The 12803-nt window shown below is 45.8% G+C and overlaps 1 protein-coding gene across 10 annotated transcripts in view; it reads left to right on the plus strand.

Moving 5' to 3' along the window:
- Positions 1-12803, plus strand: part of otofa (otoferlin a) — a 547981-nt gene that overhangs the window by 334241 nt on the left and 200937 nt on the right. For all 10 annotated transcript variants that reach the window (XR_011340468.1, XM_069886486.1, XM_069886480.1 and 7 more), the window contains one exon: positions 12068-12270. Coding sequence is in view for 9 of the 10 variants with exons in the window: in XM_069886486.1 (XP_069742587.1) it covers positions 12068-12270 (203 nt within the window). In the remaining variant the exon portion in view is untranslated. The remainder of the gene's footprint in view (positions 1-12067; positions 12271-12803) is intronic.

Here is a 12803-nt window from a genome sequence, read left to right on the forward strand (position 1 = left end):
GGGTGGTGACTTCATTGAGCCAGCAGTAGTTACCACATGGTCTCCAGCTCCCAGTTGCTTTAGGCACCATGTGCAGGGGCGAAGCCCTTGGGCTGTCTGACCGTTGAACAACACCCAACTCCTCGAGCTTGTGGAAATCTTCTTTGCCATTTTGCCATTTGGAGCTTCTCCGGGGGATGTTGTCTCGCCCTTGCATGGAGAAGTGGGCCCTTGGTCAGGATGTGATGTCTGACGCCATGTCAAGGCATCACTGCTGTGAACTGAAGGGAAAGGATTACCAGGAATCCCGCTAGCACTTTGGAGAACTCATTCTCCGAGCTGTGGATGGAGTCCAGATGCATTGCCGGAAACCTAATGCCCCTCAGTGCAATGGTTTGGTAAGTCTCAGTGTGGATGAGTCGCTTACCCTTAAGGTCCACTGGGAAGCTGTGGGCTTGGAGGAAATTCGCTCTGAAGAGTGGTTGTTTCACTGTGGCCAGCGAGAACTCCCATGAGAAGTGACTGCCCCCGAACTGCAGCTCAGCCCTGCGAGTGCCATAGGTCCATATACTGCCCTTAACATGGGTCCTGCTAGACTGTGCCTAGTGACCAACCATGTCAGGTGTATCACGCTGACCTCTGCTCCTGTATCAATCAGGAAGCATCTGCTGGACAGGCGGTCCCAGACGTACAGGAGGCTCTCTTGGTGGCCAGCCATCGTGGCCATCAGTAACGGCTAGCTTTGTCATTTCCATGGAACTTGCAGGGGGCGTCTGTGGCCCATCTCCGGTGGTAGAAACACCATCTGTTGCTGGATTCACTCCTGCCTCTCATCTGCTGTTCCTTGCTTGGGACTGCTCTGGTTTGATTGTGGGACTTCTTTACAAGCCCCATGGTAGCCAAGCACTTCTGTTTCTGCCTCCATAGAATGTCTGCCCGTGCTGTGACTTTCCGGGGATGAGTCAAATCTGCATCCGCCAGGAGCAATTGGATGTTTTCAGCCATCTGTTCCAGGAATGCCTATTCGAACATGATGCCGGGCTGCTCATCTCCCAGGAGGGCCAGCATCTCGTTGATGAGTGCAGACGGGGATCTGTCTCCAAGCCCATCCAGGTGGAACAAATGTGCTCCTCGCTCTCGCCGTGAGAGTCCGAACATCATGATTAATAGCTCTTTGAAGACAGTGTAAGTGCCTTCAGATGATGGCCTGTGGATAAAGTTGGCTACTCTGTCTGCAGATCCAGGGTGCTGACCACATGGCAGCACAGGTAGTCTCTGCTGTGATGCCCTGAATCTGGAACTGAGCCTCCGCCTGGTCAAACCACACGCTGGATCGAACTGTCCAGAAGGTCAGGTGCTTCAGGCCAACTGCACTGACTGCTGCTTCGTTCTCAATTGCCAGGTTTAGATAGCCAACTACTACAAAGCAAAACATACACACAGTGTGGCAGGTTTAGCTCACTCCTTTATTAGGGCTGGAAAGGCTGCTGTTCAAGTTCCCGCCGTTTTTGCTGATTGACTGAGTCAGCCATATTAATAACAATAGCGGGCAGGAACATTCATGCATATGAATGCCCTTCTTCCCCAGCCTGTTTCTGCTGAGTTAGCTGGGTTGCTTGACCAACACCATTTTAGGCCTGTTGGTCTCGGCCTGATCTCCACAATTGCGGGCTACCACAAACCTATCCATTGACTACTGTAAATTGACTCTGCAGTCCATACAGGTGCTTTCAGTCTGAATATATGGTCAAGTGATGGACAAATGTAAGTCAGAGATTGAAATGACCACACCTCAATTGATGCTTGCATAAGATTTTCAACTGTGAATGAGAAGAACGTTATTCTCATTTTATCTTTTTTGAGAAAATGAGGCATTGTTCATTTCTGTTAGAAGTGGGATGTTTTATAGTTTCAGATAATCATATCTTTTACCATGAATTCTAAAATGTTTATTGTCACATTTGTGGCCCGAAATGTGAAATTAATAACACCATCACCACATGCTTTACCAGTTGAACATCTCAGTGTCTTTATTTTCCTGCTTCCCTTATTTCATCATTCTGCACGTTCCACCTCCAGTGCATACCATCTGACTTCCAGTCAGGTTAATACATATCATGCATATTCATTATCATGACATCCCTCCTTACACCAGAAATAAACTTTATATCTTTATGTTTAAATGTAAACACTTTAACACTATCAATAGCATTTTTCTGCCTTCTGAACCAACAAAACAACTTCAAATTCCCTCTTCACAAAATGTAACATAAACATGTTATAACCCAATGTAATATAATAGCTCAACTGTTCTTCTGTAATTATACTAATACAATGCTCACCTCATATGCAAAATGTAAACATTTAAATTTATACACCTCACATGTTTAAATTCCAATACTTGTTTTTTTTTCATTTAATACCAAATAGTCGACTAAACAAAATGCAATTCATACAGCACTCAAACATGTACTTTATGATGTATTGATCAAATCACTGTCCAAATGTTCCCATTATCATTTCTCTTCCTTGGTGAGTAACATTACTGCGCTTCATTGAAACTCATTCCAACTATCACAAACTTTCACTTTCGTGATAATGCGGGCACAATTAGAAATATGGCACAAAATCTTCATATCGCTTAGGTGGTTTCCTGTCCCATCTCAGCCTTCCTGCAATGCTACTATCGCAACTTGGTTGTTCACCCTCAGCACCGGAAACACTGCTCGCTGCAGCCACTGGTGTTTCTGGTACTCTGGCCACTTCATCGGAAATGCTGGTAACTACCTCTGGAACATCATCTGGTCCCTCAGGTTGAGCATCTCGTATTGGACTTCCAACCACTTCACTCGGTGTCGTTCTGGATTGGTACTTTTTTACACCAGACACATTTCTTTTGTACAGGACTCCAGCTGGAGACTTGACTGTCACCATACTGCCGCTTCTGGATACAACAGTGTAGGGTTGATGGTAATAAGGTGTGTCTAGCTTACCACCACTCTCTTGCCTCACAAGAACATTATCTCCGGGCATGATGTCTGAGTGCCTGGCCCCACGCCTCGAGTCTGCATACAGCTTTGCTGCTCCCTTCTTTTCAGCATCGTGGTCCCTCATATCCTGGTCATCCCTGATTTCCTTCAGTTCGGGCATCTTGGTGCGAATTTTCCTCCCGAAGAGTACTTCTGCTGGACATTTTCGTGTGGTTGCATGAGGCTTTGCCCGATAGACAGCTACATAGGATAGCAATGCCTCTCTCCAGTTCTGTCCTTCTGAATGAGCAATCCGTAATCATTTTTCGATGGACTGATTTTGTCTCTCAACTTCCCCATTGGCTTGCGGCCATTTAGGAGTTACTTTATGATGGTGGATACCTGTGGTCCTCATGTATTCAGTAAATGTCTCTGAAATGAACTGTGGACCATTGTCAGAGTATAACGTAACAGGCAATCCATATCTCGCGAAGATCTCTGCCAATGCTTGTATTGTTTTTTCAGTGGTCGTTGACCTCATCACAGAGTACTCATAATATCTGCTGTAGTAATCTACCACTACCAGTTGGTAAAGGTCCGAGAAAATCAACAGCTAGATCGATCCACGGTCCTGTCGGGAGTTGCGTACTCTGGATCAGCTCTGGAGGATTACTCCTACTTGTGAGTTGACACCCATGGCAGGTTTTGACTAATTTCTCTGCATCTTTATCACAACCTGGCCACCATACTTTACTCCTGAGGTTTTGCTTGGTACCAACAATACCTAGGTGTCCTTCATGAGCTAATGATACGATCTTCGGTCTCAACCTCTGTGGTATCACCAATCTACACCCCCTCAATACACAATGCCTGATGCAACAAAGTTCATCTCTAATGGGAATATATGCCTTGTGAATGCACTTGTCCCATTGTCCACTTTGGATACATTCTCTAACTTCCATGAGTTCTGGGTCATGTTCGGACTCTCTCCCGACTTCCCTCATTGTCACAGCTCCCGGTGTCGACTGGATAGCTACGAAACGTACAAAGCTCTCTGCTTCTGTCCCCAATTCTGACTTGGATTGTGGGCATCCATCTTTCAACAACCTGGACAGCGGATCAGCAATGTTTGCTTTCCCGGCAATGTGAACTACTCTGTACTTGTACGGTTGGAGTCTGAGCACCCATCGTTCTATCCTGGCACACGGTTTGGACCTGGCGGCATAGATCACCTCCAATGGTTTATGGTCCGTGATGAGTTCAAATTCAATGCCATACAAATATGCATGGAATCTCTCGCAGGCCCATACAAGTCCGAGTGCTTCTTTCTCTGTCTGAGAATATCTCCTTTCCACATCTGTCAAAGATCTGCTGGCATAGGCAATGATTCTTGGTCCCACATCATGCATCTGGACCAACACGGCTCCTAAACCAACAGGACTAGCATCTGCTATGACTTTGGTTGGTGCAGCCGGATCATAATACCCAAGAGTATCGGCATTCATCAGACTTTGTTTCAGAGCTGTGAATGCTTCCTTCTGCTCAGAGCCAAAATGGAATGGTACACCTTTCCTGGTTAGTTTCCTCAGTGGTTCTGCCAGTGTAGCAAAGTTAGGGATGAACTTTGTGCAATAATTAACCAATCCCAAGAAGCTCCTCATCTCCATTGCATTCTGGGTTTCACGTGCATCTGCAACAGCTTTCACCTTGGCATCAGCTGGGTTCAGTCCTTCCCGTGTAAGCCTGTGTCCCATGAAGTCCATCTCTGAAACACCGAACTGGCACTTGTCTCCATTCACGGTAAGGCCTCCCCCCTGTAGTCTGGATAGCACACACCTCAACCGTCTGTCATGCTCTTCCTTTATATTGCCAGGTCTTGCACCGTGCGTCTGCTCAGCAATGGTTCCCCCCTCTCGTCTATGACAACAAACTCTGCTTCAGTGTACTTGTCACCAGCTTCAACAGTTGCAGTGAAACATCCAATGGTCTGCAATGGCTTGGTTGCTGTGTATGGATACAGTTTCTTTGAACACTTCTTTGATGTACAAATTATCTTTTTTCTTTTCAATTTCTCCCATAAGGGTCGGTCAATTACATTACTGTCACTGCCTGAGTCTACAATGACCGGAACTGTCACGCCACCAATTATCACTGGGACCTTCTCATGATGTACATCATTCAATGTAAACTGATAGTATTTCTGCCCATCCTGGTTGTCATCATCATCGTCACTTTCTGGGTCACCTTCTATATGGCAAATAGTGCCTTTCTTTCCAGGATACTTTTCTTTCCCCCAAGCTTTGCCCTTAGAAGCTGTACTCTTCCCATTCTGGTTTGCATTGGACTTGCTTTTGCACTTCTTTGCAAGTGGTCCTTACTTCCACACTTTCTACAAACTTTGCCTTTTGCTGGGCAGCATGGGTCTTTTCCAAAATGACCTCTGTTTCCACATCTGTAACACTCCAAGTCATGTGTCAGCATATTTCTTGGCTGGCTATGGCTATGCGAGAGCCTATTTACTTGTTGACCAACTTTGTCTTTACTGGGCTGGCTTGAGTTGTCTTTCAGTTTCATGGTATGAAATTTCCCCTCAACAGCCTCTAATGCAGCAGCCATTGTTAAAGCATTGGTAAGTTTCAACTCACCCCCTTTTTCCAGCAGTCGCCTTCTGAGTTTGTCTGATCTGCAGTGCTGCACAACTTGATCCAATAACTGGTTGTCCAAATCTGCTACCACGTAATTGCATCCCACAGCCAGTTGTCGGAATCTCGTCACGTACTGGGCAACCATTTCTCCATCTTCTTGTTTTGTCTTGCGAATCAAATAGCGTTGAAATGTAGCATTCGATGTCACCACATAGTGTGCATTCAATGCATCTACGGCTTTCTGGTATTCCTCCTTCCTTCCAGTATTCGAAAGCGTCTTAAAAGTTTCCCGAACTGCGGGTCCTGCGGTGAAGAAAAGTAACGCCCTCCGCTGCGCTTTCTGTTCCGCCGTACTGCTATCGAGAAATAGGCCACGACTCTCGGCATAGGCTTCAAATTCTTCCAGCCATGCCTTCCACTTCACACTCACAGTGCTTGCATCACCCGTCGGGTCAAAATGAGGAACACCTCGAAGTGCTAGAAATTCAGCTCCTGTGACTGCCATGAAGAAAAGCTTCCAGCTCAAAGCCACCGATTCAAAATCCAAAATGTTTATCACATTTAAAATCCAAAATGTTTATCACATTTAAAATCCAAAATGTTTATCCTCGTCGCCAATGTCACATTTGTGGCCTGAAATGTGAAATTAATAACACCATCACCACATGCTTTACCAGTTGAACATCTCAGTGTCTTTATTTTTCTGCTTCCCTTATTTCATCATTCTGCACCTTCCACCTCCAGTGCATACCATCTGACTTCCGGTCAGGTTAATACATATCATGCATATTCATTATCATGACATTTATAACTTAAAACAGTCCTCAAATAAGGGTGTTTCATGCAGTTAGACCAAGACCAGACACACACATTCACAAACCCTACAGACAGAAGACATCCAAGGCATGATCTCCTCTCCCAAAAAAGGAATCACCAAGTCAAATTCCTGGTTTGCTGATATACTTTTTCACATCAAGCAAAATAAAATAAGAGCCTCGTATCTTTTTTTTATGAGTCTTTAAAATTCATTATAAAAACAAAACCAATTATAAACAAATGATTCTTTTATAATTTTATGTTGTAGCATTTGCGCTATGCGGGCGTGACAAAGAACGACATGCACGCCAAAGCCTTGAAGTCAACACTGGTTTAATGCAACTGCTGTCACATTTATATGGGCCCCATGCACTGACATCAGGGCACCACATCATCGGAGTGCTGCCCTGGTACTGGCCGGCATTCCTGCCACAGTTCACCGTCATCCTGCCATCCATTAGGTCACCTGGGATGACGGCTGGTGTCACTCCCACCAGGTCCATGCTGTCGCCACATACGTTGGTTATTTTGTGGGCGGGTTCTGCATCTCTGAGCATTGGGCGGTACACAACCCACCAACCCCCCCCCCCAGAACTGACGATCAAGCCATTGACTTGAGTGGTCTGCCCCTGCATCGCGGGGGAGGAGTGGAGACCAGACCAGCTGGTTACAGTCCAGATATGCCGACTTAAGTGGTTGATGTCGAGGGAGAAAGTGGAGTGTTGTCCCTGATGACCCTGTAGGGCCTTTCATAGGGTCATTGTAGGGGCGGCTGGAGTGTGCCCCTTTGTGTGAACATATGCTGACAAGTCTTCATGTCCCTGGGGACATTATGTTCAGGCTGGCCATGTGGTGAGGTTTGTTGTGGGACCAGGGACCCCAGTTTTCGTCGCAAGTTCTCAAGGCTGGCCACAAGGTCTTCCAGGCATTTGTCAGGGGCCAAGAACTCCTCCGGAATGATTAAGGGTGCACTGTAGACCATCTCCACTGCCGAGTCATTAAAGTCTCCCTTCAGCGTGGTACGAATCCCCAGCAGGACCCAAGGCAGTTCGTCCACTCAGTTGGGGCCCTTGAGCCGGGCCATCAAGATTGCCTTGAGATGCCTGTGAAACCCATTGGCCTGAGGGTGATACACTGTGGTGTGGTGGAGGTGTGTCCCCAGAAAGTTAGCCAGCGCTGCTCAGAGGTAAATTGTGTCCCCCTCTCTGAGGTTAGGTGTTCTTAGACTCCAAATCTGGACACCTGTGTCCCCTGGCGCAGTTTTCTGTGGTGGTATCGTGTCACCTTGTGGAGTGGTCAACCACAGTCAGCGAGTATCTCAAGCCACAGGAAACTGGTAATGGCTCCACTATATCAATATGTACGTGACTGAACCTGCACCGCACTGGTTCAAAAGTCTGTGTGGCCGCCTTTGTGTTAGTCAGCACTTTTGCGGACTGACAGTTTGTACAGGTCTTGGCGCATTAGCTGACCTGCAGGCAGAGGCCATGCCATACAAACCTGCTAGCCACCATCTTGACTGTGGCTTGTATTGTCGGATGCACCAAGTTGTGTATAGAGTTGAAAACCTGGCACCTCCAAGCGGCCAGGACGATGGGGCAAGGGCTGCTAGTGGAGACATTGCACAGTAGTGTCAGGTTACCTGGGCAGATGGAAATGTCTTCCTATCTGAGACAGGAAATTGCTGTCCTATACACGGGGATCTCAGGGTCCTGCTGCTACGCTTTGGTGAGGGCCACATAGTCGAAAGGGGATGTGACAGAGCATCAGCTCCCACATTCCTTTTCCATGCAATGTGCTGTATGTCCGTGATAAATTGAGACAAATAAGACAACTGTCTCTGCTGTCGGGCTGACCACAGGTCCAATACCTTATAGAAGGCAAAGGTCAATGGCTTGTAATTGGTGAAGACCTTAAAATGCCAATCTTCCAAAAGTAACAGAAATGTCTTACCATCAGGTATAGCACCATTAGCTCTCGATGAAAAGCACTGTATTTGAGCTCTGTGGGACAGAGGTGTCTGCTGAAAAAGGCCAGGGTTGCCTTTGGCCTTCAATGAGCTGCTCCAGTACAACTCCTACCACTGTGCTGGACACGTTGACTGTCAGAGTAGTAGGTGCCTCTGGTCTTGGATGTACCAGGAGGGTAGAGTTGGCCAGTGCATCTTTGGCATTCTGGAATGCCTCGAAGACTCATCATCCCAGGTAATGTCCTTGGACTTGCCTGCCATCAGGGGGGGCGCATGATGTGGGCTGCTGCTGGTATGAATCTGTGGTAAACATTTATCATTTTGGTGAATTCCTGTAGCCCCTTAACTGTTCATGGCTTGGTGAAATGCTGGTCCACCTTCATCTTTTTTTTTTGGGGGGGGGTTGCCCCATGTTGGTTTATTCTGAGCCCCAGGAAATCAATAGTGTCCAGGCCAAATTGGCACTTTGCGGGGTTAATTGTCAAACTGAATTCACTCAACTGGGTGCACAGTTGTCTCAGGTGAGCGGGGTGGTCTTTGTGGCTGCAGCTAGCAATGAGGATATCATCCGAATAGATGAACACAAATGAGAGGTCCAGCCCACAGCATCCATCAGCCACGAGAAAGTTTGTGCCCCATTCTTCAGGCTAAAGGGCATGCATAGGAATTTAAACATGGCAAAGAGGGTTGTAATTGCATTCGTGGAGACATCCTGGGGATGAATTTAGATTTGGTGGTACCCCCGGATGAGGTCCACCTTGGAAAACACCCATGCAGGTTGGTGGTGATGGTCTTGAATATGGAGCATAAGTTATCTGTCAGGAATGATGGCCTCGGTGAAGCATTGGTAGTCACTACATGGCCTCCAACCCCCCTCCCCCACCCCAGATTTTGGTACCATGTGGAGGGGGGAGGCCCAGGAACTGTTGAAGCACCTCTCAATCCTCAGCTCCTCCATTTTCTTGAACTCCTCCCAGAGGTAGAGTTTGAAAAGTTCTGGTGTGCACCAAGCGCCATCCTTTGAGGTCTACAAGCAGGCAGTGGGCATGAAGGAAGTCGTCCTCCAGGAGCAGTTTTGCCACTGCCATGAGGGTAAAAGTCCATGTGAACCTGATGTTGCCAAACTGAAGGAGAATGGTGCAGGTACCAAAAGACTGAATGGAGGAATTGTTAGCTGCCCTCAGTGCTAGGCCCTCTAGGTGTTGAGGCCTGCAGGGGGCAGGACATTTATCTCGGTGCTGGTATCAACCAGAAAACGCCTACCCAACAAGGAGCCCCAAGCATTGAGGAGGCTATCATGTGGGCCAACAGCTGCAGCCATCAATGTCAGTTGGCCAGGGGATTTCCCAGAAACCCCAGGGTGGGCAGCATCGATGGGCCTCCGCACCCCATCACTGATGATAGTAGCAGAATTGTCCTGGGTTATTAACTTGCCTCTCCACTGGGTCTTGGTCTCGCAGTTGGCTTTTCGTGAGGTTTGCTGATGTGGTCTATGATGGTGCTGGTATCCTTCTTTGATCTCCAAAAGATGTCCGCCAGGGCCGCAACCATCCGGGGGACACTGAAATCCTCATCCGTGAGCAAGATTCAGATATCCTCAGGCAGCTACTCCTGAAAAGTCTGTTCAAAGAGCAGTCAAGGCTTGTGGCCCTCAGTCAAAGCGAGCATCTCGCTCATTAGGGTGGATGGGGCTCTGTCCCCCAATCCGTCCATGTGCAGCAATTGGACAGCACGCTTGTGCCAGGAGAGCCCAAAATTGTGAGATCCGTGTATCTGCCTTGCTCTGGAGGCACTCCAGAGTGCACTCACGACGTAAAAGTTGCGGGTGTTGTCGGCAACGATATGTCAAATCTGGAACTGAGCTTTGGCCTGCTTGAATCATACGTGTGGCTGCGACACCCAAAATATTGGGAGCCTGAGTATGGTCGCTGGCTCCGTCTGGTCCGTCATCTTCAGATCCAACTGCCGGTTGGACCTGTTGGGGTCACCAATGTAGTGTTCATGCACACCAAAGACTTGAAGTTGAGACTGGTTTATTGCACTGGCCATCATGTCTATATATGGGCCCCAGGTGCTGACGTCAGGGCACCACATCATCGGAGTGCCGGCCTGGGATTGGCTGGCATTCCCACCACAGTTTACCATCAGTTTATCCTCATTGCTAGCCGCAGCCGCAACTGGGATGAGGCCAGTGCCGTCCGCACGGTCGCTGCATTTGTCTGCCATTTTGTGGGCTGATCTGCATCTCTATGTGGCCAGGACGATGGGGCAAGGACTGTTGGTGGAGCCCTTGCCCATTACAATGTAATATTTATTAATAAACATTTTTAAAATGGATTTCTCATCATTAAGAAACATGGCTGTGAAAACAAAGACAGGCTAAGCACAAATTAATGGAAAGGTAAACAAAATGTACGGGGTAAACTGGGAAATTTAAAAGGAAGTGATAATGGATCTGTTCTAAGATTCCTGCATATTAAAGGGACAAGGAAATGCAGAGGAAAATGGAGTTCAAGACTAAAGTTGGAAATTGAAAATTGATTTTATCCATCTTTCATAATTAATGCCTCAGTATCCACATCTCAGAATAAATTGTATTCTCTGTCACAATGTGAATGTGGTCTGTTTGTTTTCTTTGGCTTCATTCAGATCATATTTGAAAACAGAATAAAGCACACAGTTGCTGCCTCAATGTGCGTGAGAGATAAATATCCACACTATGTTTTTAATGTTGATTATGTGGCATTCATCCAAAACAAATTTGTTCCCAATTTTGACGCTTTGTTTAAAGGGGGTGTGAGTCAAATAACCAGATCTACATTGTGACCTAATATGAGAGATAAATAGATTTTCCTTTAGCTCAGCATTTGCTGTATTTATATACATTGGAAAACATCAGAAACAAGGAAGATGTGCGGTCTACACAATCCCTTTTCCCTTTTGATAAGCTGCATTTTACCACAGCACTTCAATGTTTGGAGTGGCTCTTTCCTCAAACAGTTTTTGTTTGGTTTAACTGTACCATTTATGTCCATTATCAGCTGGAAGAAACTGCTTTGATCTTCAACCAGTATTGTACAACCGACTGGATTTAAAGTATTAAAATATTTTTCAGAACATTAATTATTTTACTGTCATAAATATGGTAATTATGTGGCAATATTTCAAATGCCTGCCACAGTGCCCTGTGTTGCCACATGAGGAAAAGCAACTAAATGCAGGCAAAACTTCAGTCTATAAAAGAAAAACTTAATTGCACAACTGTCTATAGGTCCAACAATACTGAAAAATCATGTCTGGATTATTTTGATTAAAATTTTATGGTACTTGTAACAAACGTGTCATTTAAACTGGAACAAATTCCTAATCAATTCCAGCAGAATGTTAAGTTGTCCTAGTCACACACTGAAGAATACAGTTTGGTATGAGGAGCATGAACATATTTTTCTATCATACCTTCTGTTTGGTGAATGATAGTAAAGTATGAGTGAAAAAAATACTTTAATTGTCTAAAAATAAGTACTTGATATCCCTTTTTGTGAAACTGCATACAAATTCTTGCTGCTTAAAATCCTTATCAGAGTTTGGAGAAAAATGAAAGTGTCCCTTGTCCTGGGCCTGTATTAAACAGGTAATAAATTTTTGGAAATAAGTTTGTTGTGTCAATTTTCTCCTTTCTTTTTGTGTAGACCAGTGTCTCCATTGGGATAAAGTACCAAGCAGTAGATGGAACTGTCGGAGTATGGAATGAAAGTGACTTCCTTGAAAATCCAGAGCAGGACGCCATCTTTCATTTTGAAACAGAAAGCTTACTGTCTGCCAGTGGCCAGAGTCAAGGATCAGGGATCTCCCCAGGCAAATACCACCAAAATCTCTTGGGAGAAAGGAAAAAGTAAGTAAATGGTTTCCCTTTTAAATTACAGCAAGGGTTATGCCTTTGGAACTGTGTAAATTTCAAAGAAGACCTAGTTGTTGAGACTGCAGCAGGGAAACAGGTGCTCAGCCCACCGTCCATCCCAAATCTAAACTATCCAATGCATCAACCTTCACTAATCTTGTTTTCCCCACATTCTCATCAATTATCCTCAAATTCCGCTACTCGCCTACATGCTAGGGGCAAAGTACAACATCCAATTAACCTCACAATCTGTGTGACTTTGGGATAAAGTCACATGGAGCGTGTGGATTGGTAGGTTAATCTACACAACGATGATTGGTCGGCTCATATACACAGAGAAGTCAGGATTAAACTGAAGTCACTCAAGCTGTGAGACAGTAGTTCTTCTACCTGCACCACTCTGTCACTCATTCAGTTGTTTCAGTTTTATTTTAGCTTTGAAGAAATCTCATAATTTTGTCAGTAATTTGGAATAAAATAATAAACATCATTTTGATTTGCAAAAAAATGTTAAGAAGAGTTCCCTT

Source organism: Narcine bancroftii, chromosome 6, assembly GCF_036971445.1.
Source record: "Narcine bancroftii isolate sNarBan1 chromosome 6, sNarBan1.hap1, whole genome shotgun sequence".
NCBI classification, from domain to species: Eukaryota; Metazoa; Chordata; class Chondrichthyes; order Torpediniformes; family Narcinidae; genus Narcine; species Narcine bancroftii.